The sequence below is a fragment of the Colobus angolensis genome, unplaced genomic scaffold (genome assembly GCF_000951035.1).
Source record: "Colobus angolensis palliatus isolate OR3802 unplaced genomic scaffold, Cang.pa_1.0 Scaffold42, whole genome shotgun sequence".
In the NCBI taxonomy this organism is placed as follows: Eukaryota; Metazoa; Chordata; class Mammalia; order Primates; family Cercopithecidae; genus Colobus; species Colobus angolensis.
In genome coordinates this window covers 3,176,285-3,203,485 of record NW_012117599.1, presented here as the reverse complement: position 1 = coordinate 3,203,485, position 27,201 = coordinate 3,176,285, and the positions used below count along the sequence as shown (strand labels likewise).

Below are 27,201 nucleotides of genomic sequence, written 5' to 3'. Positions count from 1 at the left end.
CCGTGTAGGCCAGGATGGTCTCGATCTCCTGACCTCGTGATCCGCCCGTCTCGGCCTCCCAAAGTGCTGGGATTACAGGCTTGAGCCACCGCGCCCTGCCGGGTATACTTATTTTTTAGATTTGGAACTGAAGATGAATTTTTCTTCCTCATCAAAGGAATATCTAATACTGCCTTCAAATTAATAAAATTGAGTTTATTCTATTCTTTGGTTTCTCTTTTTGTTAGAAAGGAAATACTCCTGTCAAATGCATAACTTGAATCTAAACCTGAGGAAACAATCAGATAAACCCAAACAGAGGTATCCTCTGTGAAACAAATAGCTTCTGCCTAAAAATGTCAATGTTATGAAAGACACCGAGAGGCTGAGCAGCTGTTTCAGATTAAAGGAGGCTAAAGATACATTATTTCAAATGCAACCAATGCTCTTGACTTGGGAAGGGGATGGAATCTACTACAAAGATCATTACTTAGATAACTGCAACATTTGGATATTTGACAATATTAGATAATAATATTGGATCAATGTGATAGATGCCATGAATGTGATAATTGTGATAATTATATATAATATTATATATTATATATTATTAATGTGATAATTATATAAGTCAGTGTCCTTGTTCTTAGGCAATACATATTGAAATAGTTGGGGGTGAAGAATCATATCTGCAGGTTGCCCTCAAATTGTTTAGCAATAGAGAGATAGATACATAGATACAGAAAGGAAGTAAAATATGCAAAATGCTAACAACTGTTAAATCTAGGAGGTAAAGCTTAAAAAGTTGTTCTACGTATTATTATTACATTTCTGTAAGTTTAAAACTTTTTCAAAATACAAAATTGAAAAAAGGTTTTTAAAAAACACAAAACTCTATAAAACATTGCATTTGAAATCAACAAACATAAAATAATGATAACTTATATAATTATCAATTTGTACATTAAATTTCAATCTAATAAAAGGACTGAGGAGGAACCAAATACAATAGGGTAGACTTGGCCCTGTGAGTCTCACCTTAACTTCCCCAGAGTTGAGGATATGAAGGGTGAACAAGTCTATTGGGGGCTTCTTTGGACTGGCATTTAGGTTGCCATTCAAGAAGAAATCTGGAATATACATGTAAGAATAAAGGTACGTAAAGAGATAAATCAATCTGGACAAAAAGAACAAAGGGCTTTCTTTACCAGATATTAAGATATGCTACATGGCTGGGCACAATGGCTCATGCCTGTAATTCTAGCACTTTGGGAAGCCAAGGTGGAAGGATCTCTCGAGTCTAGCAGTTTGAGACCAGCCTGGGCAACACAGGGAGACCTCATCCCTATCAGAAAAAAATTAAAAAAAAAAAAAAAGATATGCCACAAAGTGAAAGTAATAAAAATAACCTTGTACAGGTACAGGAACAAATAGTCGGTAGAATATGACAGAGCTGTAATTTGGACTTAGGTATTTGAGGAACTTCACATATGTTACAGGTGGCACTATAAGGCAAAAGAGACAGAACAGACTAAGTTTAGTATGATAGTATTGTGAACATTGGCTCACTGTGTGGACAAAAGTTAAGCAGGATCTTAAATACAGAAGTGAGCTGGGCGCGATGGCTCACGCCTGTAATCCCAGGCCTTTGGGAGGTTGAGGCGGGTGGATCACAAGGTCAGGAGTTCGAGACCAGCCTGACCAACATGGCGAAACCCCTGTCTCTACTAAAAATACAAAAATTAGCTGGGTGTGGTGGCGGGTGCCTGTAATCCCAGCTACTCAGGAGGCTGAGGCAGGAGAATCACTTGAACCCAGGAGGTGGAGGTTGCAGTAAGCTGAGATCATACCATTGCACTCCAGCCTGGGTGACAAAGGAAGACTCTATCTCAAAAAGAAAAAAAAAAAAAAAAAGTGGAGAGCAAATGCATTAAAGACCTAAATGTGAATGGCAGAACTGTAAATGCAATAGAAGACAATGAAGGACACTATATCTGTTACCCTGGGGTGAAGAAAGATTTCTTGAACAAGACCTAAAAAGCTTGAACAATAAGGAAGGAAATCAGGTGAGTCTGATTACTCATAATTGGGAATTTCTATTCAATGAAAAAAATATAAACAAAAAGATAAGAGACTGGAAGGAGATATTTTCTGTGTCCAAAGCTGATGGTATTTAGTGGCTGGAATAGAAAGAGAACACCTACAGATTAGCAAGGAAAAATTAATCCCGCTAGAAAAATGAGCAAAGGATATAAAAACATAATTCAAAGACTGAGGAATCCCAAACAGATAATAAGAGTACATAAAGAGATATTCAGACTTAACTAGGAATCAGAGAAATTCAAGTTGCAAAGACAGTGCAACCTCCGCTCTCCAGGTTCCCATGATTCTCCTGCTTCAGCCTCCCGAGTAGCTGGGATTACAGGCATCCGCCACCACGCCCGGCTAATTTTTATATTTTTAGTAGAGATGGTGTTTCACCATGTTGGCCAGGCTGGTCTCAAACTCCCGACCTCAAGTGATCTGCCCTCCTTGGCCTCCCAAAGTGCTGGGATTATAGCATGAGCCACCGTGCCTGACCACATCTGGCTAATTTTTAAAACTCATTTTTTGTAGAGACAGGTGTCACTGTGTTGCCTAAGCTGGTCTCAAACTCCTGTCCTCAAGCAATTCTCCCACCTCCCAAAGTGCTGGGATTACTGGCGTGAGCCACCATGCCTGGACTGGTTTGAACCTTTTAGAACAAAATCCAGATCACAGCAGTCCTCTGCTCAACACACTCTAGTTACTTTCCACCTCAGAGACAAAAACAAATTATTTACATATCTAGTCCCCAGCTGTGGTAGGCAGAATAATAGTCTCCAAAGATGTCTTTGTCCTAATCCCCAGAAGCTGTGACTATGTTATGTTATGCGGCAAGGGGGAATTAAGGTTGCTAATCAGCTGACTCTGAGGGTGGGAAAATTCTCCTGGATTAATTGGGTGGTACCAATGTAATCACTAGGGCTTTTTTTCGTTTTTTGTTTTTTTGTTTTTTCTTTTTGGGACAGAGTCTCAATCGGTTGCCCAGGCTGGAGTGCAGTGGCGTGATCTAGGGTGACTGCAGACTCCGCCTCCCGGGTTCAAGTGATTCTCGTGCCTCAGCTCCCAAGTAGCTGGGATTACAGGTGCACACCACCACGACCAGTTAATTTTTGTATTTTTTGGGAGAGACAGGGTTTTGCCATGTTGACCAGGCTGGTCTTGAACTCCTGACCTCAAGTGATCCGCCTGCCTCGGCCTCCCAAAATGCTGGGATTATAGGTGTGAGCCACCGTGCCTGCCACACAAGAGTCTTTAGAAGTGAAAGAGGGAGGTAGAATGTGTTAGCCATGATGCAATGTGAGGAGGACTTGACTGGCCATTTTTGGTGTTGAACATAGACCGGGATCACAAGGGTTGCCAGTAGAAGCTGGAAAGGCAAGAAAGGGGATTTTCCCCTAGAGCCTCCAGAAGGAATGTAGACCTGCCTGACATGTTGATTTTAGCCCAGTGAGACCCATTTTGAACTTGTAAATCTCCAGAACCATGTGATAATAAATTTGTGTTGCTTAAAGACACCAAGTGTGTGGTAAATTGTTGTAGCAGCCATAGCAAACAACTCTACCAGCAAGCACTCTCTCCTGTCTCTTTCCTTTATTCTACCCCAGACCTATCCCCCATTGCTGTTCCTCAAGAATATTCTATGCCAAACCCTCTCCTGCCTCAGGACCTTTGCACTTACAGTTCTCCCAGCTTGAAGCAATTTTTGCATTGCAAACCACTTCCCTTGAGGATAGTTATTGACATGGGGCCTGGGGTTGTGAAGAATGGCAGACTTCTGCTGCTAGTCATGATGGAGTAAGAGAGACCAGACTTATCCTCATGCTTTCAGCATCTATTTTTTTTTTTTTTTTTTTTTTTGAGATGGAGTTTTGCTCTTGTCCCCCAGGCTGAAGTGCAAGGGCACGATCTCGGCTCACTGCGACCTCTGCCTCCCGGGTTCAAGCAAGTCTCCTGCCTCAGCCTCCCGAGTAGCTGGGATTATAGGCATATGCCACCATGCCTGGCTAATTTTGTATTTTTAGTAGAGACAGAGTTTCTCCATGTTGGTCAGGTTGGTGTCGAACTCCTGACCTCAGGTGATCTGTCCACCTCAGCCTCCCAAAGTGCTGGGATTACAGGCGTGAGCCAACGTGCCCAGCCTGCTTTCAGCATCAAAACACAAAACACATGAAGCAATGGCTTTTAGATATTGGACAATAGGCAGTTTGGGAGAGTGATCCTTGAGAGAAAGGAAATAAAGTAAGCCCTATGAATGGACACTGCCTAGAACTTTCAGACCTCAGCATAAGGAGGAAACTATCTGTTTTAAAAACAGGAACACAACATCAGTGAGCTGTGGAACAAGATCAAGTGGCTTAACACATATGGAATTGTAGTCCGAGATTTTTTTTTGAGGGGATCAGGAAGAGGACAGTGAAAAAAAAAAAAAGTAGTAACAGAGGTTTTTGTAGTGAAGCTTTTGAAATGATGGGAAAACTAAGGGACTAGAAAACCCAGACCTTAGAAGGTGTCTGTCACAGGAGAGAGAGAGCACAGGGTACTATATAAGGCTTAGCCTGGGCCAGGCACAGTGGCTCATGCATATAATCCCAGCACTTGGGAGGCTGAGGTGGGCGGATCACTTGAGTCCAGGAGTTCAAGACCAGCCTGGGCAACATGGTGAAACCCCATCTCTACAAAAACATACAAAAATTAGCTGGGCATGGTGGCACATACCTGTGGTCCCAGCTACTCAAGAGGCTACGGCAGGAGAATTGCTTCAACCTGAAAGGTGGAGGGTGCAGTGAGCTGAGATCATGCCAACATACTCCAGCCTGGGTACTGGGCAACAGAGGGAGACTGTCTTTAAAAAAAAAAAAAAGGCTGGGCGCAGTGGCTCACGTCTGTAATACCAGCACTTTGGGAGGCTGAGGCGGGTGGATCACGAAGTCAGGAGATTGGGACCATCCTGGCTACCACTGTGAAACCCCGTCTCCACTAAAAATAATAATAAAAAAAAATTAGCCCAGTGTGCTGGTGGGCGCCTGTAGTCCCAGCTACTTGGGAGACTGAGGCAGGAGAACAGCGTGAACCCGGGAGGTGGAGGTTGCAATGAGCCGAGATCATGCCACTGCACTCCAGCCTGGGCAACAGAGCGAGACTCCGTTTCAAAAAAAAAAAAAAAAGGTTTAGTTGGGGCAGGATGGGACACTCACTACCCCTTGGGTTTCCAAAGAGGGAAGGAAATTTTTACTTTCTCAGGTTAGGAGAGAAAGTCAACAGTTCTTGATAGGACAAAAAGGAAAATCTTTTCACCCTCTTTTGACCTTAAAATGATCATTTCCTTACATTCTTTCCAAAGAATCTTCAGTACCATCTAGGTGGCATTCATAAGTGCTTAAACTTTTCTTATTCTTTCTGTAAGGGAAGTACTTTCCTACTTCCTATATTAATAATCTCCCCACCCCTGAAGTCTTCAACTCCAACTGACAGTTTTAAACTTAGAACACATTCTTTCCTATTTGTTTTTAGTAACGGTAGGAAATGTATTCAAAATTATCTTAGTATCTGAAGAGGAAATGAGATTATACATTATTCCCTCTAACATAATTTCTCAGTTTGTCAATTAAAAATAATTATATTTCCGAGGATATGTGCTCCTTGTGTCCTCTAACCTCTTAAAGTAACAGGGACACTTAATTTTTTTTTGGTATTTGATTATACTTACAAAGTATATGATTATCTGAAAACAAATGCGACAAAATATGAGACTATGTAATAACACGATGAAAAGAGATAGAAAAAACATGGCACTTATATTAAATGTACTTTTATGACTAAATTTGTTCTAACATAAAAGTTGTTTATCCCTGCCAATGACATCTTGTGGGGGAAAAAAAATGAGTACTCACCTGGCAAAAACAGGAATTGTTAGTCTCCTCAAACGAGAGCTTACTCTTGATATACACAGCGTTCTGTCATATCAAGGACATCAGAGAATTGCTGTAAAAACCTACTGTCTGTGTCATCTGCAGGAAAGAAAGGGACATGGTAGGTATTAAGAAAAATTAAGAAGACTTTTTTTTCCCCCAATTCTGGGCTCCAAAAAGTTGGTAGAAGAATGCAGCGCTCATTCTTTTTCACCAAAAGGCTCATTTGTCCACTTTAAGGTGAGGGGATTTGGAAAAGGGCTGGCATGTGGAGAAGGAATATCGGTCAGGAATCTGGACTTCTTTTTCACCAAAAGGCTCATTTGTCCACTTTAAGGTGAGGGGATTTGGAAAAGGACTGGCATGTGGAGAAGGAATATCGGTCAGGAATCTGGACTTTCGTTGCTAGTTCTGTCACTTCCCGATTCAGCTCTGACTGTGCAGAGCTGACCAGGCTCCCCTGACTCCGGGCTGCCCAAGCTCGCCGGGACAGGCCGGCTCGCTGCCCGCAGGCTGCAGTGGGAGGGCTGGACCTGGAAGGTTCCCTCAAAACGGGCCCAAAAGCAGCTCTAGCAGTAACCGGTTCACCGAACATGGGTCCAGAAGGTCCAGAATGATGCCCAAGCTCTGGGAAAGTGGAGCAAAGCCACCGCCGCGAAGCAGCAGGTGTTCCAAGCTGAGGGAAGACGGGACGGCGAGAGGCAGCCTTGCGCATGCGCGTTCCATCCAGGTGTGGCAGCCTCAGGCAGGGATTAAGAAATGTGTCGTGGAAAAGGGGGCTCGCGGCTGGTTACTAGGAGACGGGACGCTCGGGTCGGGCGTCTTGGCGCTGCGTGGGCGTGCGCCTGCGCGGCGCGGATGGGCCAGGAAGAGGTCCCTCCTAGGTGCCCTGTAAGGCAGGCAGGTGGACGTACGCGTCGCTCCGTGCGTAAGTGCGCGCGCACGGCTTGTAGTCCCCGCGAGAGGGAAGGTCGAGCCAGGTACGCGTGCGCACCGGGCCTGGGGGTGAGCGGGACGGAAGCAAAGCTGGGGCGCCGGGGAGGTGGAAGACGAGCCCCACTTCGGTACAGAGCGTGAGGGCGGGGCCACGCCGGCGCCGGCTGGCGCTAACCGCCCCCGCCTCCTTCCCGCCGGCTCCCGCCTTCCTCCGATTCGCCGGGGCGGGGCCGGGACGATTTGGGGGTGGGAAAGGAGGAGAAAGGGGCGGAGGATGGAGACTGCGCGGTTCTCGTATTTCCCGCGGAGGCCGAGACCTGGCAGTCGCGGGGATGAGCTCTGGGCAGGACGGCGGGCCGAGGAGCCCGGGGAGGGACCCGGAGCTCCAGGTAGAAGCTGCGGAGATGCGCAGGGTGGGGAGAGCGCTGCTACTGGGCCAGAAGGTCTCTGAGAAGGCGGCTGCAAGCGGGCAGGAGTGGCGGGTGCGGGGCCGTGGCGGGCGGAGGTGGGCGCTCGCCGCGGGAGCCGCTGTGAGGGGCAGCGGCGGGCACAGCTGCCGGCCGGAAGCTTAGCAGCACGCGTTGCCCCTGCTTCTTGGGAGGTTAGGTTTGAGCACAGTTCCTATGGTCACCGCTTCGCGTCCTCCCGCAGCTCTCCGCTTGGTTGTTGGGGGGACTGTTCAGTTTAGAAACGCTCTGGAAGCTCTGGTGGAGCCGAGGAATTTGGAAGTCACGGATTTGGGAGTTCAGCCTGACTCCCGATCGCTCATTTCTGAGCCTCTGTCTAGACTTGGGGTGGTGAAAGGCTGAGATTATATAGGCATTTGCATGAAAATCTGATAATTTTAGTAAAAATTATACACAGTAAAGACAAGGAAAGCTGGCTTTTGTTGAAAAACTATTTGAGACTTGGATAACTAGATGATCATGGACTTGATACCTAAAAACTCACAGAAATATGTTTTTTTTTCACTTTTTTTTTTCCTGCGACTTCAGGAAGGTTTGCATAGATTAGAGCGTCCCAACGTTTTCCTTCTTCCATTCCAGGACCTTATATCCTAGGAGATTTCCTTGTTTAAAATTCTCTGTACTGGTGTTCAGCCTTTCAAGTATGCTTTGTTTACGTGTAAGGACATAAGTAGAATAACAATAGGTTTGTAAGTAGAAAAAAACAGGTTAGTTACAGAAGTAGGATGTCATATTCGAATTTGCTTCCAGGATAAGACAGATTCTTGTTTGTATTTTAATTGATTAATGAGCCAAACTCTTCAGTCTTAGTGGGAAATAACTAGGAAGGTGCATTAATGAAATATTAATTTTAAATCCTAAACTTTGGCATTACTTAATGGCAGCTTCCAAAATATTTCACGTACTGTTTACCTTCTGAAGAAAAATCATTGTTTGTAGTTCAGAATATAATCAGGTGTAGAGATTCTCTGGGAGATCTTTTCTGTCTGCTTTTTCAGTTGCTTAAACTAGTTTGTTTAGGACGATTTGGTTTTGAAGTCCTCCATACATAGAGGCAGTTAGAGGTATTATTATTTATCTCCTTTTCAGATTACATGTTCCTTTCCCTCCCCACAGATGGCCACTCTCCTGACTTCTAAGAGCCACTTCCTTGATTTTCCTTAATGTTTCACATCATTGTATGTGAACATGCACATTACAGTTTGGCTTGTTTTTGAACTTCGTACAAATGGGATTGTACTAAGTATTCATTTACATCTTGCTTCTTTACTCAACATTTTTTTTAAGATTAATCTTTATCGTTGCTCTCAGTTTGGTGATTGTTTCCCCAAATATTTATCCACTTATGTAAAATCCTCTCTCAAAATTATTCATAAATCTTGTATGGTTTTCCACATCCTTCTGTTAGTGAGGCTGTTCCTTCCTACTTCAGTGTCTATAAGTCTACACTTTTGGAGACAATATTTTTTTTTTTTTTTTTTTTTTTTGAGACGGAGTCTTGCTCTGTCGCCCGGCCTGGAGTGCCGTGGCCGGATCTCAGCTCACTGCAGGCTCCGCCTCCCGGGTTTTACGCCATTCTCCTGCCTCAGCCTCCCAAGTAGCTGGGACTACAGGCGCCCGCCACCTCGCCCGGCTAGTTTTTTGTGTTTTTTAGTAGAGACGGGGTTTCACAGTGTTAGCCAGGATGGTCTCGATCTCCTGACCTCGTGATCCGCCGTCTCGGCCTCCCAAAGTGCTGGGATTACAGGCTTGAGCCACCGCGCCCGGCCTGGAGACAATATTTTTAAAAAGAAAAACCCACCTCAACTGTAGTAAACTTTTGTGGAACCGATTTCAGAATTCCATATGAAGTAGTCCAGTATTTTCCATTCTATCAAAAAATTAATTTGTTGAATACGTATTATATGCTTCATATTTTGCTCAAGACTGATGATACTTTTTATTATATAATCTTATCTCCTGTTTCACTGAAAAATTAAAATTCAACCAGACAGAAACTTCCTCAGATTTCCATGCCACTTCCCTTTTCTTTTTTTTCTTTTTTTTTTTTTTTTTTTTTTTTGAGACGGAGTCTCGCTCTGTCACCCAGGCTGGAGTGCAATGGTGCGATCATGACTCATTGCAGCCTTGACCTCCCGGACTCAAGTGATTCTCCTATCTCAGCCTCCCAAGTAGCTGGGACCACAGGTGGATGCCACTATGCCTGGCTAATTTCTTTTTTCTTTTTTGTAGAGACAGGGACTCACTATGTTGTCCAGGTTTGTCTCAAATTCCTGGGCTCGAGTGATCCTCCAGCCTTGGCCTCCCAAAGTGCAGGGATTATTGGGATTACAAGTGTCTAAATCTTCACCTGTCCTTGCTTTTCTTTTTCTTGTCTCAGGGCGGTACATATTTACCTGGGTTTCCTCTTATTACCTCAGCTGTCTTTCTCCATCAATTAACATTAACTCATGGCTTAGGAATCTTCATGTTTCTGTACTGTAGGACTTCTTCACCTGGAGTCCAAGGACCTGAGAGAGTCTTAAATCCCCTGAAATTGTTTGTAAAGGTGTATTTGCATTTTTCTGAGGAGAGGCTGCAGGGCTTTTAATTCTGAAAGAGGACCCTTATGTACAGAGAATTAAGGAACAAGTTTTTCTCCTCTTGTAATGACCTTTCCACAGCCTTGGTCGTCTTCCACCTTTGTTCTACCTCTCTTCCTCTCACAATCATGCTTCCTAAAAGAAGTTTACATTTTCCATTTTTTTTCTTTACTATTCTTTCATTAGTCCCCTTCAGACTTGTTTTCACCCACCATTGAAACTGCTTTGTTCGAATCATTAAATTTTCTTATTTTGAAAATGTTTTATTGCATTTCACCTTTGTGCTGGGCACTTTTAAGGCTTTAGGGATATAACAGAGACAAGACAAAAACGTGGGGCTCTTGAATGTTATATTCTAGTTGGGGGAGGTAGTAAACAAGTGAGCAAATAGATGATATAATTTCAAGTAGTGATAAGTGCAAATAGCTTATCACTTGTTTGAGAGAGTGACTGGGAGAGAGGCTACTTTAGGTAAGTAGTCAGGGAGGACCCCTTGACATTTCAGCCAAGGAGCTGAGGGTGAGAAGATAGCCATGTGAAAGGCTGGGTAGAAAGTGTTCCTGAGAAGAAAAGCAAGAGCAGAAGACTTGAAGTCAAATGATATTGGCACATATCTTAGTCCATTCAGGCTGCTATAATGAAATAACATAAGCAGCAGAAATTTAATTCTTACAGTTCTGGAGACTGGGAATTCTAAGATCAAACTGCCAGCAGAATCAATGTGTGGTGTTTTTTGGTTTATAGATGGTACCTTCAGACTGTGTCCTCATATGTTAGAAGGGGCGAGGGAGCTCTCTGGGATCTGTTATATACAGGCAACTCATCATGGCCTAATCATCCCATAAAGACTGTGCCTTTTTTTTTTTTTTTGATGTGGAGTCTCGCTCTGTCGCCCAGGCTGGAGTGCAGTGACATGATCTCGGCTCACTGCAATAAATCCATTCTAAGTTATTAGCAAATGTTGTTGGTTCTACCTTCAAATATATATTATAAATCCATCCACTTCTCTATATTTTTGTTACCACCTCCCTGGTCCAAGTCACCATCATCTCCCACCTAGAATACTGCAACTGTTCCCTGCTGTCTTTCTGCTTCTATTCTTGCACCCTACAACCTATTCTCCACACGGAAATCAAATCAATCACTTCAAAATAATGAGATCCTGTGGGAGGGGAGAAGGGAGAGGGAAAAAGACGAAAAAGAAAATTATAATAAGATGATCCTGGCTCAAAAATACACCAATGGCTTCCCACTGCAAGTAAGAATAAAATCCAGGCTGGGTGCTGTGGCTCACGCCTGTAATCCCAGCAGTTTGGGAGGCCGAGGCAGGCAGATCACAAGGTTGATAGATCGAGACCATCCTGGCCAACATGGTGAAACCCCGGCTCTACTAAAAATACAAAAATTAGCTGGACGTGGTGGTGTATGCCTGTAATCCTAGCTACTCAGGAGGCTGAGGCAGGAGAATCACTTGAACCGGGAGTCAGAGGTTGCAGTGAGCTGGGATCGCACCACTGCACTCCAGCCTGGTGACAGAGACACTGTCTCAAAAAAAAAAAACAAACAAACAAACATGGCCCTTGTCTTCACTTAAAAGATCTAGTACTCCTTCTTTGTTCACCCAATAGCTTTTTCTTTCTGTTCCTCTAATGTGCGGCTTCAGTCTGAATGTCTGTGTCCTCGCAAAATTTTTAAGTTGAAATTCTAACCCCTAAGATGATCACATAAAGAGGCACAGTCTTGGTCAGGTGCAGTGGCTCACACCTGTAATCCCAACAGTTTGGGAGGCCAGGAGTTCGACACCAGCCTGGCCAAGATGATGAAACCCCGTCTCTACTAAAAATACAAAAGTTAGCTGGGCATGGTGGCAGGCGCCTGTAATCCCAGCTACTTGGGAGGCTGAGGCAGGGAATTGCTTGAACCTGGGAGGTGGAGGTTGCATTGAGCTGAGATCATGCCACTGCACTCCAGCCTGGGTGACAGAGCACGACTGTCTCAAAAAAAAAAAAAAAAGTCTGTTTTAGACTTGTTAAAGTAGCCATGGCTGTGGACATCCCGTAAAAGTAGTAGAATGCATTAAGTCCTCCAGTAGGGATATGCTCATAGTTCTTTTGGAATGGAGAGTAGATCCTAAGCCTTTTTTGAAGAAGTAGAAGTCAGAAATACTTTTTTTGTAGCTTCTTTCTCAGCGTTCCCTTAGCATCTATGTGCATTACTCTGATGTAGCAGTAATCATGCTGTGCTGTAATTTCTGATTTATTTGTTCTGGACTTTCCCAGATTCATTTAGGGTTGAAATTGTAGGGTTCTATTTGTTTTACATCTTTTTATCCTCAGAAAGATGTTTTTGGTTCATTCTTATTCTAGCTATTTATAAGTTTACTTATAAAGTGAATAAATGTGATAGCTACAGTCTGAAAGCATGAACTAAAACAGTGATAGGGATGGAAGAAATGTAACATAATTTTTAGTGAAAAGATCAGTAGGACTTGATAGCCAATTAAGTTGACTCAGTGAGAGGAATTAGTAATAATAAGAAATAATAACATATATAGTGCTTATCATGTGCCAGGCACTATTCTAAGTGCTAAAGTTAAAATATATATTAATTCATTTAATCCTCACACAACTCTATGATGCAGATACTCTTTTTTCTTGTTTTTGGTACAAAGTCTCGCTCTTGTCCCCCAGGCTGGAGTGCAATGGCACAATGTCGGCTCACTACAACCTCCACCTCCTGGGTTTAAGCGATTCTCTTGCCTCAGCCTCCCAAGTAGCTGGGATTATAGGTGCACGCCATCATACCCAGCTACATTTTGTATTTTTAGTAGAGGTGGGGTTTCACCATGTTGGCCAGGTGGGTCTCGAACTCCTGACCTCGGGTGATCTGCCTGCCTCAGCCTCCCAAAGTGCTGGGATGACAGGCGTGAGCCACTGCGCCTGGCCAATGCAGATACTCTTATTATCTTCCCTATTTTGTAAATGAGGAAGCTGTAGTCAGCGAAGTAACCAAGTCACCCAAGGTCACACAGCTAATACGTGGCAGAGCTAGGATGATGAATGTAGGCAGGCTGATGCCAAAATGCATGCTGTTAACCACTCTGCTGTGTGACTTCCTAATTGAGAATTAGAGTTCTTCCTTATTTTAGACTTCACATTGAAAAAAATAAAAAAGAATAAATTAAAAATAATTTTTTTGCGGCTGGCAAGATGGCCGAATAGGAACAGATTCTGTCTGCAGCTCCCAGTGAGATGAACGCAGAAGGCGGGTGATTTCTGCATTTCCACCTGAGTGTAAACAAAGCTGGTGGGAAATTCGAACTGGGCGGAGCCCACTGCAACTTGGCAAAGCCGCTGTGGCCAGACTGCCTCTCTAGATTCCTCCTCTCTGGGCAGGGCATCTCTGAAAGAAAGGCAGCAGCCCCAGTCAGGGGCTTATAGATAAAACTCCCATCTCCCTGGGACAGAGCACCTGGGGAGAGGGGTGGCTGTGGGCGCAGCTTCAGCGGACTTGAATGTTCCTGCCTGCTGGTCTGAAGAGAGCAGCAGAGTGCTCTAACTCTGCTAAGGGACAGACTGCTGCCTCAAGTGGATCCCTCACCCCTGTGCCTCCTGACTGGAAGACATCTCCCAGCAGGGGTCTACAGACATCTCCCAGCAGGGGTTGACAAACATCTCATACAGAAGAGCTCTGGCTGGCATCTGGCAGATGCCCCTCTGGGACAAAGCTTTCAGAGGAAGGAACAGGCAGCAATCTTTGCTGTTCTGCAGCTTCTGCTATTTGCTGGTGATACTCAGGCAAACAGGGTGTGGAGTGGACCTCCAGCAAACCCCAGCAGACCTGCAGCAGGAGGGGCCTGACTGTTAGAAGGAAAACTAACTAACAAAAGAATAGCATCAACATGAACAAAAAGGACGTCCACACAGAAGCCCCATCTGAAGGTCACCAACATCAAACACCAAAGGTAGATAGATCCATGAAGATGAAGAAAAACCAGTGCAAAAAGCCTGAAAATTTCGAAAACCAGAATGCGTCTTCTCCTCCAAAGGATTACAACTCCTCACCAGCAAGGGAGCAAAACTGGATGGAGAATGAGTTTGACGAATTGACAGAAGTAGGCTTCAGAAGGTGGGTAATAACAAACTCCTCTGAACCAAAGGAGCATGTTCTAATCCAATGCAAAGAAGCTAAGAACCTTTTGAAAAGGTTAGAGGAATTGCTAACTTAGAGTAACCAGTTTAGAGAAGAACACCCGATGGAGCTGAAAAACACAGCACGAGAACTTGGTGAAGCATATACAAGTATCAATAGCGAATCGATCAAGTAGAAGAAAGGCTATGAGATTGAAGATCAACTTAATGAAATAAAGCGTGAAGACAAGATTAGAGAAAAAAGGATGAAAAAAACGAACAAAGCCTCCAAGAAATATAGGATTAAGTGAAAAGACCAAACCTACCTTTGATTGGTGAAGCCTGAAAGTGACAGGGAGAATGGAATCAAGTTGGAAAACACTCTTCAGGGTATTATCAAGGAGAGCTTCCCCAACCTAGCAAGGCAGGCCAACATTCAAATTCAGGAAATACAGAGAACACCACAAAGATACTCCTCGAGCAGAGCAACCCCAAGACACGTAATCATCAGATTCACCAAGGTTGAAATGAAAGAGAAAATGTTAAGGGCAGGCAGAGAGAAAGGTTGGGTTACCCACAAAGGGAAGCACATCAGACTAACAGTGGATCTCTCTGCAGAAACCCTATAAGCCAGAAGAGAGTGGGGGTCAGTATTCAACATTCTTAAATAAAAGAATTTTCAACCCAGAATTTCATATCCAGCTAAACTCAGCTTCATTAACAAAGGAGAGATAAAATCTTTCATAGACAAGCAAATGCTGAGAGATTTTGTCACCACCAGACCTGGCTTACAAGAGCTCCTGAAGGAAACACTAAACATGTAAATGAAAAATAGGTACCAGCCATTGCAAAAACATACCAAATTGTAAAGACCATCAACACTATGAAGAAACTGCATCAACTAACAGGCAAAATAACCAGCTAGCATCATAATGACAGGATCAAATTCAAATATAACAATATTAACCTAAAATGTAAATGCGCTAAATGCCCCAATTAAAAGGCACAGACTGGCAAATTGGATGAAAAGTCAAGACCCATTGTTGTGTTGTATTCAGGAGACCCATCTCACATGCAAAGACATACATAGGCTCAAAATAAAGGTATGGAGGAGGATTTACCAAGCAAATGGAAAGCAAACAAAGCAGGGGTTGCAATCCTTGTCTCTGATAAAACAGACTTTAAACCAACAAAGATCAAAGAAGACAAAGAAGGGCATTACATAATGGTTAAGGGATCAATGCAACAAGAAGAGCTAACCTAAATATATATGCACCCAATACAGGGTACCCAGATTCATAAAGCAAGTCCTTAGTTAGAGACCTACAAAGAGACTTAGACTCCTATACAATAATAGTGGGAGACTTTAACTCCCCACTGTCAATATTAGACAGATCAATGAAACAGAAAATCAACAAGGATATTCAGGACTTGAACTCAGCACTGGACCAAGTGGACATAATAGACATCTACAGAACTCTCCATCCCAACTCAACAGAATATACATTCTTCTCAGCAACACATCACACTTATTCTAAAATTGACCACATAATTGAAGTAAAACACTCCCTAGCAAATGCAAAAGAATGGAAATGATAAGAGTCTCAGACCACAGTGCAATCAAATTAGAACTCAGGATTAAGAAACTCACTCAAAACCACCCAACTACATGGAAATTGCTGCTGAATGACTACTGGGTACATAATGAAACTAAGGCAGAATTAAGTTCTTTGAAACCAATGAGAACAAAGACACAACACACCAGAATCTCTGGGACACAGCTAAAGCAGTGTGTAGAGGGAAATTTATAGTACCAAATGCCCACAGGAGAAAGCAGGAAAGATCTAAAATCAACATCCTGACATCACAATTAAAAGAACTAGAGAAGCAAGAGCAAACAAATTCAAAAGCTAGCAGAAGATAAGAAGTAACTAAGATTAGAGCAGAACTGAAGGAGATAGAGACACGAAAAGCCCTTCAAAAAATCAGTGAATCCAGGAGCTGGTTTTTTGAAAAGATCAACAAAATTGATAGCCCGCTAGCCAGACTAATAAGAAAAGAGAGAAGAATCAAATAAACAATAAGAAAATGATACAGGAGATACCACCACTGATCCCACAGGAATACAAACTACCGTCAGAAGATACTGTAAACACCTATCTGCAAATAAACTAGAAAATCTAGAAGAAATGGATAAATTCCTAGACACATACACCCTCCCAGCACTAAACCAGGAAGAAATCAAATCCCTGAATAGACCAATAACAAGTTCTGAAATTGAGGCAGAAATTAATAGCCTAGCAACCAAAAAAAAGCCCAGGATTAGACGGATTCACAGCCGAATTCTACCAGAGGTACAAAGAGGAACTGGTACCATTCCTTCTGAAACCATTCCAAACAATAGAAAAAGAGAGAATCCTCCCTAACTCATTTTATGAGTCCAGCATCATCCTGATGCCAAAACCTGGCATCAGGTTTCAGGCCAATATTTCTGATGAACATCGAAGTGAAAATCCTCAATAAAATACTGGCAAACCAAATCCAGCAGCACATCAAAAAGCTTATCCATCACAATCAAGTCAGCTTTATCCCTGGATGAAGTCATATGGTTCAACGTATGCAAATCAATAAACATAATCCATCACATAAACAGAGCCAATAACAAAAACCACATGGTTGTCTCAATAGATGCAGAAAAGGCCTTTGATAAAATTCAACACCTCTTCATGCTAAAAACTCTCAATAAACTAGGTATTGATGGAATGTATCTCAAAATAATAAGAGCTATTTATGACAAACTGCATAGCCAATATCATACTGAATGGGCAAAACCTGGAAGCATTCCCTTTGAAAACTGGCACAAGAAAAGGATGCCCTCTCTCACTACTCCTATTCAACATAGTATTGGAAGTTCTGGCTGGGGCAGTCAGGCAAGAGAAAGAAATAAACGGTATTCGGATAGGAAGAGAGGAAGTCGAATTCTCTCTGTTTGCAGATGACATGATTGTATATTTAGAAAACCCCACTGTCTTAGCCCAAAATCGCCTTAAGCTGATAAGCAACTTCAACAAAATCTCAGGATACAAAATCAATGTACAGAAATCAAAAGCATTCCTATACACCAATAATAGACAAACAGCCAAATCATGAGTGAGCTATCATTCACAATTGCTACAAAGATAATAAAATACCTAAGAATACAACTTACAAGGGATGGGAAGGACCTCTTCAAGGAGAACTACAAACCACTGCTCAAGGAAATAAGAGAAGACACAAACAAATGGAAAAACATTTCATGCTCATGGATCAGAAGAATCAATATTGTGAAAATGGCCATACTGCCCAAAGTATTTTGTAGATTCAATGCTATCCCCATCAAGCTAACAGTGACTTTCTTCACAGAATTAGAAAAAACTTCTTTAAATTTTATATGGAACCAAAAAAGACTCCATATAGCCAAGAAAAATCCTAAGCAAAAAGAAGAAAGCTGGAGGCATCACGATACCAGACTTCAAACTATACTACAAGGCTACAGTAACCAAAACAGCATGGTACTGGTACCAAAACAGATACATATATACCAATGGAACAGAACAGAGGCCTCAGAAATAACACCACCTATCTACAACCATCTGATCTTTGACAAACCTGACAAAAACAAGCAATGGGGAAAGAATTCCCTATTTCATAAATGGTGCTGGGAAAACTGACTGGCCATATGCAGAAAACTGAAACTAGACTCTTTCCTTATACCTTATACAAAAATTAACTCAAGATGTATTAAAGACTTAAACATAAAACATAAAACCATAACAATCCTAGAAGAAAACCTAGGCAATACCATTTAGGACATAGGCATGGGCAAAGAGTTCATGACTAAAACACCAAAAGCAGTGGCAACAAAAGCCAAAATTGACAAATGGATCTAATCAAACTAAAGAGCTTATGTATAGCAAAAGAAACTGTCATCAGAATGAACTGGCAACCTACAGAATGGGAGAAAATTTTTGCAATCTACCCATCTGATGAAGGGCTAATATGAGAATCTACAAGGAACTTAGGCAAATTTACAAGAAAAACAAAACCCCATCAAAAAAGTGGGCAAAGGATATGAACAGACACTTCTCAAAAGAAGATTTATGCAGCCAACAAACATGAAAAAAATCTCATCATCCCTGGTCATTAGAGAAATGCAAATCAAAACCACAATGAGATACCATCTCATGCCAGTTCGAATGGGGATCATTAAAAAGTCAGGAAACAGCAGATATTGGAGAAGTTGTGGAGAAATAGGAATGTTTTTACCCTGTTGGTGGGAGTGTAAATTAGTTCAACCATTGTGGAAGACAGTGTGGCGATTCTTCAAGGGTCTAGAATCAGAAATACCATTTCACCCAGCAATCCCATTATTGGGTATATACCCAAAGCATTATGAATCACTCTACTCTAAAGACATATGCATACGTATGTTTATTGCAGCACTGTTCATAATAGAAAAGACTTGGAACCAACCCAAATGCCCACCAATGATAGACTAAAGAAAATGTGGCACATACACACCATGGATACTGTGCAGCCATTAAATAGGATGAGTTTCATGTCCTTTGCAGGCACGTGGATGAAGGTGGAAACCATCATTCTCAGCAAACTAACACAAGAACAGAAAACCAGACACTGTATGCTCTCACTCATAAGTGGAAGTTGAGAACACATATGCCAGGGCCTATCAGGGAGTGGGGGCCTAGGGGAGGGATAGCATAAAAAGAAAAAATAATTTTTAAAAAAAGGAACCTTGTCTCACTTGCCTTCTCTGAGAACTGTACAACAGCACAAGTTCCATTCTAATTGATGAGATTGCAGCAAGGTTGAGGATATTTATGTGGCCTGAGGTGGGGAAGCTGGCAGACCAGGCATGGAAATTCCAGATACACTGGTGTCTCTTTCCCCTAGTGATGTTGCCCCCAAAGCTGGTGGAGGGAGGATAGCAACTCCAGCATGATTGATTAGGATTGTCAGGTGGACATGTGGCCTCTTGCTATTTTTAATTCCTAGCCAGGCCTGATAGGTACTTTTGCAAAAGTCCCACTTTATTCGGTTTACCAAAGAGGAGGAAGAAAGTCTGATTTTGTCTGCTTTATCACATTGCTTCATTATCAACCTCAAGAAATTTTTTGACATTTTTTATTACATAAAGAACTCTGCATGTTCTTTCCCCATTGGATACAGAGAGTTTTTGGACATTTTTTGTTCTTAAGAGTCTAATAAATGTGTGAGGAAGACATCCAGAAAAACTTAGAACATAAATTCTTCTATAATCTATATATAAATATCAATTAATAGATGATCATTATGCTGTGGAGAAGACAGAGAAAACCTGGAGAAAATTGAATTCAAGCTGAGCTTTAGAAATGTCTTAAGTTAAATGGAGAAAAGAGTGAGGGCAAGGCTTGTTGAACAGATGATAAAATACTTTTGAATATATATGTATTAAGAATGTGTTGGCTGGGTGTGATGGCTCATGCCTGTAATCCCAGGGAGACTTAGGCGGGAGGATCTCGTGAGCCCAGGAGTTCAAGACCAGCCAGAGCAACATAGGGAGACCCTGTCTCTACAAAATGTAAAACAATTAGCCAATTGTGGTGGTACATGCGTGTGTTCCCAGCTATTTGGGAGGCTAGGGTGGGAGGATTGCTTGGGCCTGGGGGGTTGAGGCTGCAGTGAGCAGCTGTGATCATGCGAACCTGGGTGACAGAGCGAGACCCTTTTGTGTTGCATAGTTTGTCTTTCATAGAGGGGTTCTTGGAGGTATCAAGTAGGAGATAAGTTTGGAGAAGTAGGAAGGGACAAAATTACAAAAGTACTCCGAATATTGAATGGGTTTAGACTTTAAGAGATCCTCGCTATTCAGATAAATCAGAACTTACAGCACAGCATGATTCAACATGTGGTCTCTGTACCAACCAAATAGGGATCTCCAAGCAGCTTTATGGAAGTGTCAAATCTCAGCCTGTAAATAGGAATCTGCATTCACAGAACAGTCCCAGATGATTCTTATATTCAATAAAAATTGAACAGTACTGTTCCAGTGAGGAGTCGTTTCATTCTGTTATTCTAAATCATGTGTATCACTAGGAATACATTTTTCAACAGAAACTATGTAAGAAATGGTAGGTAGGAGTTCAGTCCAGCCACTAGGGGTTTAAATGCTTCATAATTTGAAATATTCTGTGAAATCTAATGCTGAAGTTCCAGGTGGGGCAGTAACTGTTGCAATGAACAGTTGTGCCTTGTTTAGAGACAAGAAAAAAGGGAAATAAATCTGCTGGCCTGTTTAAGTGCTGGTTTACACAGAGTACATCATAAGGGGATGTACTCCTTATGGGGTACTCCCCATAATGGGGAGATTCTCATTCTGTAATTCCTTAGGTAGGATTTTGGAGAACAGTAGCTGTGTTTTGAGGAAAGATCTAAGATGCTCATAACAAATTCTCTTTTAGCACAATGGTAGCCTTGATTCAAGGAAAGAAAAAATTATTTTCCTAAGTTACACAATCTCTAAGATATGTTGTCAAGTAAAACAGTGTGATGCAGGATAGTACGTATAGTATGCTAAAGTGAAAAATCTCTGACATTTGTTATTTTGCATATGTGTGTGTATAGCTATAGTATGAATTCCTAGAAATGAAATTATTTGAACAGAAGCTATGTGCATTTGTGGTGTTGATAGATTTTATACAATTGTTCTCCATAAATACTGTATCAATTTACACTCCCACTGGTGCTATATAAGGATGCTATATTATGTATCTATCTTACTGATCTTTGCCATGTGATGGTAAAAGGGGGTCTCAGTGTTATTTTAATTTGTGTCACTAAAGGTTGAGATTGAACATCTTAAAATACATTTAAGAGCCATTTCTGTAAATGTTCACATTCTTTGCCAATTTTTCTATTAGAGTATTTTTAAAATCTTTTTTATTTCTAGGAATTATATATTAGGGAAATTCACTCTTTGTGATATGAATTGCAAATCTTTTTGCTTGTATAGAGTAGCAACAGCAAATGTAGCTAGCTAACAGCTGTTTTGGACAACACAAGCCTGAAGGTAGACTACTTAATTTGCTCCTGATCCCGTATTTCTGTAGAACCATGATTGCCAGAAGGATAGTGTAGAATGTCTTTGAAAAGCATGTGCGTACCGTTTGGACAACACACAGAAAAAGTTTTATAAATTTTAAGAAGGTAAAGTTTGATGAAATCCTCTTAGCTGGTGGGAAATGGTTAAAAAAAAATCTCAGAATATTATCAATTTTCAAAATGTGTTGATGTGAGAAATCACAGAGCTGTTTTAAACTGAATGCCTCTGTATTATTTCCCATTCTTTGTACTAGGTTACCACCAAAGAACATGATTGTGGTCTAGGGGCTCCAGTTTCTGAAGCTGAAAGCTACCGGAATACTCTCCAGCTAGAACGAGAAGTGAGAAACCAAGACCGATTCATCTCAACACTGAAATTACAGGTTGCGTTTAGTTACAACATGTTTTCCTGAGTTAATTTGGGGTGGGAGCCTATTTTGAAACAAGAAGATAGAGAATAAATAACTACCAATTCAGAGCTCATTTAAATGTTACGGGTCTAAAATCATTCAATTTTTATCTTAACCATTTTGATAAACATGAAGTCAGAGTCAATGAGTGCAAACTACATGTCAAGTGTTGTGCCAGGTACACAGTTTTTACTTAATCATCCCCAACTTGTGAAAAAGTGATGCCATTACATTTACAGATGTGGAAACTGAAGTTCTAAGAGGTTAAATAATTATGACACTTGAGTAACACGTGACAGAACTAGGATTTCTCCAAAATCCTATGTTAGCTGGGATTTGAACTCAATTCTCTGAACCCCAAGTTCAGTATTGTTCCTGTTCTCCTAATGCCTGACATGTAGTATAGCTATTAATAAAGGCTATTAAAAGAGATTTGTTTTTCCAGGAAGATAGAGTAGACTTAATTTTTCTTATTCCTCCTGCTAAGTACACCTAAAAACTCTGAACACTATGTATAAAACAATTTAAAACTTTGACAGGTGGAGAGAAGAAGGAACATTGGCTAAGGCTCTCAAGACACAAAAAACAATGTGTTAGTTCCTGGGTTTCTTTTTCTCCATGTGTCCCAGACAGGCTGCTAGAAAAACTGGCAACTGGAAATAACAATGGGCACAAAAGAAAGACCCAAGAAAAGCCATTCCTTCCTAGGCAAAGGACCAGGAAAGGAGCAGTCTATCAAGGCAGACAACTTTTAAGACAATAACTATCCACTCCAAGCAAATACCACAGAAAAAACTAGAGCCCCATTCCTGCCAGCTCAGGCCAAGTAAAGAGCCTACACTTTCCACGCTTGCCAGACTATAACAAGGAGCCCAACCTGTGCCTCACCCCCATTCGTTCTCTCCCCACTCCTCGCGCACCAGGGTGATTCAGAGAAGGCTAAGTGGGAAACTAGGACTTTTATCCTCACCAGGGGATAAGGGGGCCCTGAACCCCATGATGTCAGCAGAGACAACATGAGGAGCCAAGGCATCCACTCCCACTTTATAGTAAGAGGCACTCCTTCTTGCTGTGGTATCAGAGGAGACCTGAACTTTCACCACCTATCAGCAGTAAAGGCATCCACCTCTGGTGTCAGTGGGGGACATGTGGGGAACAGTAATGAGGCACCTCTGGGATTCCTCCCAGGCTGGTGTAATGGCAGAGGCTGGATGGGGAGCCTGAACTCCCATTCTTGGCTAGCAGTATCTAGGAACACCACCCTTTCCAGGTGTCAACAGATGCCAGGTAGAGGAACTGGACTTCTGCTTTGACCTAGCATAAATAAGGCAATGTCCCTCCTTTTTAGTTGGAGCAGTGTCACAGGAGGCCTACTAAAACATAAGATCCAGAGTCTTACAATGCTAGCTCTCAATTTTAAAAAAAGGCAATGTAATCCAAAGAATCAGGAAGATTTGAGAGAAGACAAGAGAAGCCAACACTGAAATAGAATGGATGTTACAATGATCTGGCAAGGACTTTAAAGCAGTCATATAAATGCTTCAGCAAGCAATTATGAACATGCTGGAAACGAATGAAGAAAAGTTGTCTCAGGAAAAAAAGATAAGAAGAACCAAATGGAAATTTTGGAACTAAAAAATAAAGTAACTGGTCCACACAAAAGTCAGCATATGAATGTTTATAGCAGCTTTATTGTAATTGCCAAAAACTTGGAAGCAACCAAGATGTCTTTCAATAGGTGAGTGAATAAGCAAACTGTTGTATGCCTATACAATGGAATAGTATTCAGTGTATTTTCAAAATGAGCTATGTAACCATGAAAAGACATGGAGCGAACCTTGAAAGCCTGTTGCAAACCTGAAAAGGCTATGAAATGTATGATTCCAACTACATGGAGATGATAAAATTATAGAAACCATAAAAAGAGCAGTAGTTACCAGGAATTGGAGGGAGAGGGGATGAATAGGTGGAGCACAGGATTTTTAGGGCAGTGAAACTATTCTGTATGATATAATAGTGGATACATGTCCTCCCATGTGTATCAAAACTCACAGAGTGGGTAACACCAAGAGTGAACCCTAAGGTAAACTATTGACATCAGCTATTAATAATGTAACAGTAGGCTAGGTGCGGTGGCTAACGCCTGTAATCCCAGCACTTTGGGAGGCTGAGGCAGGCGGATCATGAGGTCAGAAGATCGAGACCATCCTGGCTAACACGGTGAAACCCTGTCTCTACTAAAAATAGAAAAAAATTAGCCAGGCGTAGTGCCAGGCACCTGTAGTCCCAGCTATTCAGGACGCTGAGGCAGGAGAATGGCGTGAACCCTGGAGGCAGAGCTTGCAGTGAGCCGAGATCGTGCCACTGCACTCCAGCCTGGGCGACAGAGCAAGACTCTGTCTCAGAATGATAATAATAATAATAATAATATTAATGATGTAACAGTATTGTTTCATCAGTTGTGAGAAATATACCACATTAATACAAAATGTAAATAATAGAGGAGACTGTGTTGAGGGAGAGAGGGAGGAGTATGTAGGAACTCTGTACTTCCTAATCAATTTTTTGTAAACCTAAATCTACTCCAAAAATTTAGTCTATTAACTACATGAGAGAAAATATTTCCAAGTTCATATCTGAAAAGGGCTTAGTATCTAGAATATACAAAGGACTCCTACAATTAACCTCTTTTCCCCCAAAAAAATCTAATTCAAAAATGGGCAAAGGACTTGAACAGATATTTCTCCAAAGAAGATATACAAATGTCAATAAATACATGAAAAAGATGATTAACATCATCAACCATTAAAGAAATGCAAATCAAAACCATGAGATACCACTTCATACCCATTAGGATAGTTTTTTTTTTTTTTTTTGAGACAGAGTCTCGCTCTGTCACCCAGGCTGGAGTGCAGTGGTGCGATCTCAGCTCACTGCAAGCTCTGCCTCCCAGGTTTACGCCATTCTCCTGCCTCAGCCTCCCAAGTAGCTAGGACTATAGGCGCCCGCCACCTCGCCCGGCTAGTTTTTTGTATTTTTTAGTAGAGACGGGGTTTCACTGTGTTAGCCAGGATGGTCTCGATCTTCTGACCTTGTGATCCGCCCATCTCTGCCTCCCCAAGTGCTGGGATTACAGGCTTGAGCCACCGTGCCCGGCCAGGATAGTTGTTATAATGGAAAATAACAAGTGTTGGTGAGGATGTGAAGAAATTGGAGCGCTTACATTGCTGATGGGAATGTAAAATGGTGCCGCCATGGTGAAAAATCATTTGATGGTTTCTCAAAATTTTAAAGACAGACTAACCATATGATCCAGCTATTCCACTCCTAGGCATATACCCTGAAGAGTTGAAAACATGGACTCCAGTAGATACTTCCATACAAATGTTCATAGCAACATTATTCACGATAGCCAAGAGGTAGAAAAAACCCAAATGTCAACAAATGAATGGATAAACAAAATATGGTATGTGCTTACAATAGAGTATTACTCAGCTTCAAAAAGGAATGACATTCTGATACATGCTGCAAAATGAATGAACCTCAAAAACATTATGCTAAGTACAGTAAGCCAGACATAGGAAGACAAATAATGCCTGATTCCACCTCTACCTAGAATAGGCAAAATATGGAGATAGAATTGTTGTTTAATGGGTATAGAGTTTTTTGGGGGAGGGGAATAAAAAAATTCTGGAAATACAATAGTGGTAATGGTTACACAACGTTGTGAATATACTTAATGCCACTGAATTATATACTTAAAAATTGTTAAAATGAAAATTATGTATATATATTTTGTGACAATAAAACAGGCTTTAAAAATAGAGTAACTGAAAATAAAAACTCAATGTTCTCAATAGAACGGAGGAAAAGAATGAATCAGTGAGCATGAGACTAGAATAATAATTACCTAATGTAAATATCAGAGAGAAAGTAGATTGACAAAAATTTGAATAGAGCTTCAGAGACAGGTAAAACTATGCTCGACAAAAAAGTGAGAGAAGGTGGTGCTAAAAAAAATTTGAAGAGGGCCGGGGGCGGTGGCTCAAGCCTGTAATCCCAGCACTTTGGGAGGCCGAGACGGGCGGATCACAAGGTCAGGAGATCGAGACCATCCTGGGTAACACGGTGAAACCCTGTCTCTACTAAAAAAATACAAAAAACTAGCCAGGTGAGGTGGCGGGTGCCTGTAGTCCCAGCTACTTGGGAGGCTGAGGCAGGAGAATGGCATAAACCCGGGAGGCGGAGCTTGCAGTGAGCTGAGATCCGGCCACTGCACTCCAGCCTGGGCGACAGAGCGAGACTCTGTCTCAAAAAAACAAAACAAAACAAAAAAAATTTGAAGAGATAATGGCTGAATTTCCCACAAATTTGGCACAAGGACATAAAACAGATGAAAGAAGGTGGCTGAATACTTAACAGGAGTCACCCAAAGAAATCCATGCCAAGACACTAAAAAAAATCCTGAAAGTAACCAGAGGGAAACCATGCATTATCTATGGAAGAACACCAACTCAAGTCACAAGCAGGTATTTTTCATCTGAAAGATTGGAGGTAAGAAGGAAGCGGCACAACATATTTCAAGTACTAGAAAAAAGCAAACTTGTCAACCCAGAATTTTATATCCAGAGAAAGTATCTTTGAAGATTGAGGGAAACTAAAGACATTCTCAGATAAAGGAAAATTAAGATAATTTGTTACCAGCAGAGCTACACTCAAAGAATAACTAAAAGAATTTCTCTAACCAGAAAGGAAGTGATAAAAAGTAATCTTGGAGCAGTAGGAAGAACAATATATAGAGCAAAAAATACAGATAAATGAAATAGAATTTCTTTTTTTTTTTTTCTTTTTCTTTTTTTCTTTTTGAGAAAGGGTCTTGCTCTGTCATCCAGGCTGTAATGCAGTGGCATGATCTCTGCTTACTGCAGCCTTGGCGTCCTGGGCTCAAGCAATCCTCCCACCTCAGCCTTTCAAGTAGCTGGGACTGCAGGCATGCACCACCGTGCCTGGCTGATTTTTGTATTTATTTATTTATTTTTTGGTAGAGATGGGGTTTCGCCATGTTGCCAGGGCTGGTCTCGAAGTCCGATTCTCAAGTGATGCACCTGCCTCAGTCTCTGAAAGTCGTGGGATTACAGATGTGAACCATTACTCTGAGCCAATTTTTTTTTAAGTTTACAAAATTATATTTATCTGTCGAATGTGGTTCTAAATGCATATAGAGGAAATATTTAAGACAATTATTTTATTAATAGGGGAAGGTAAAGGGACCTAACAGGAGGTAAGGTTTCTGTACTTTCACTTGAACTGTTAAAATGTAGGCTATGATAAGTTCTGTATATATAATGTAATGCCTAGAACAACCAGTAGAAAAAGATCAAACAAGAGTTACACTCAGAAACACTATAAATAAATCAATGTAGAATTGTAAAAAATGTTGAGGTAATCCACAGGAAGGCAGCAAAAACAAAACTCTCCATTATTTCAACACTTATAACTACAATAATCAAGACTGTGATATTGGTGAGGGATAGATACATACATGAATGGTACAGAACAGAGAATCT

The 27,201-nt window shown here is 41.6% G+C and overlaps 2 protein-coding genes across 4 annotated transcripts in view; one reads left to right on the top strand and one right to left on the bottom strand.

The window, feature by feature from the left end:
• Positions 1-6,092, bottom strand: part of LOC105522215 (chromosome unknown open reading frame, human C2orf15) — a 9,321-nt gene extending 3,229 nt beyond the window's left edge. The window contains exons 1-2 of the mRNA XM_011956654.1: positions 6,060-6,092; positions 1,018-1,058 (exon numbers count right to left, since the gene is read on the bottom strand). Of these exons, the coding sequence (XP_011812044.1) occupies positions 1,018-1,058; positions 6,060-6,092 (74 nt within the window). The remainder of the gene's footprint in view (positions 1-1,017; positions 1,059-6,059) is intronic.
• Positions 1-27,201, top strand: part of TSGA10 (testis specific, 10) — a 174,466-nt gene that overhangs the window by 6,501 nt on the left and 140,764 nt on the right. Inside the window, exons 1-2 of one of the 3 annotated variants that reach the window (XM_011956552.1) lie at positions 6,806-6,952; positions 21,479-21,607. The gene's annotated coding sequence lies outside the window, so the exon portion shown is untranslated. The other 2 variants (XM_011956553.1, XM_011956551.1) reach the window with 2 other exon arrangements.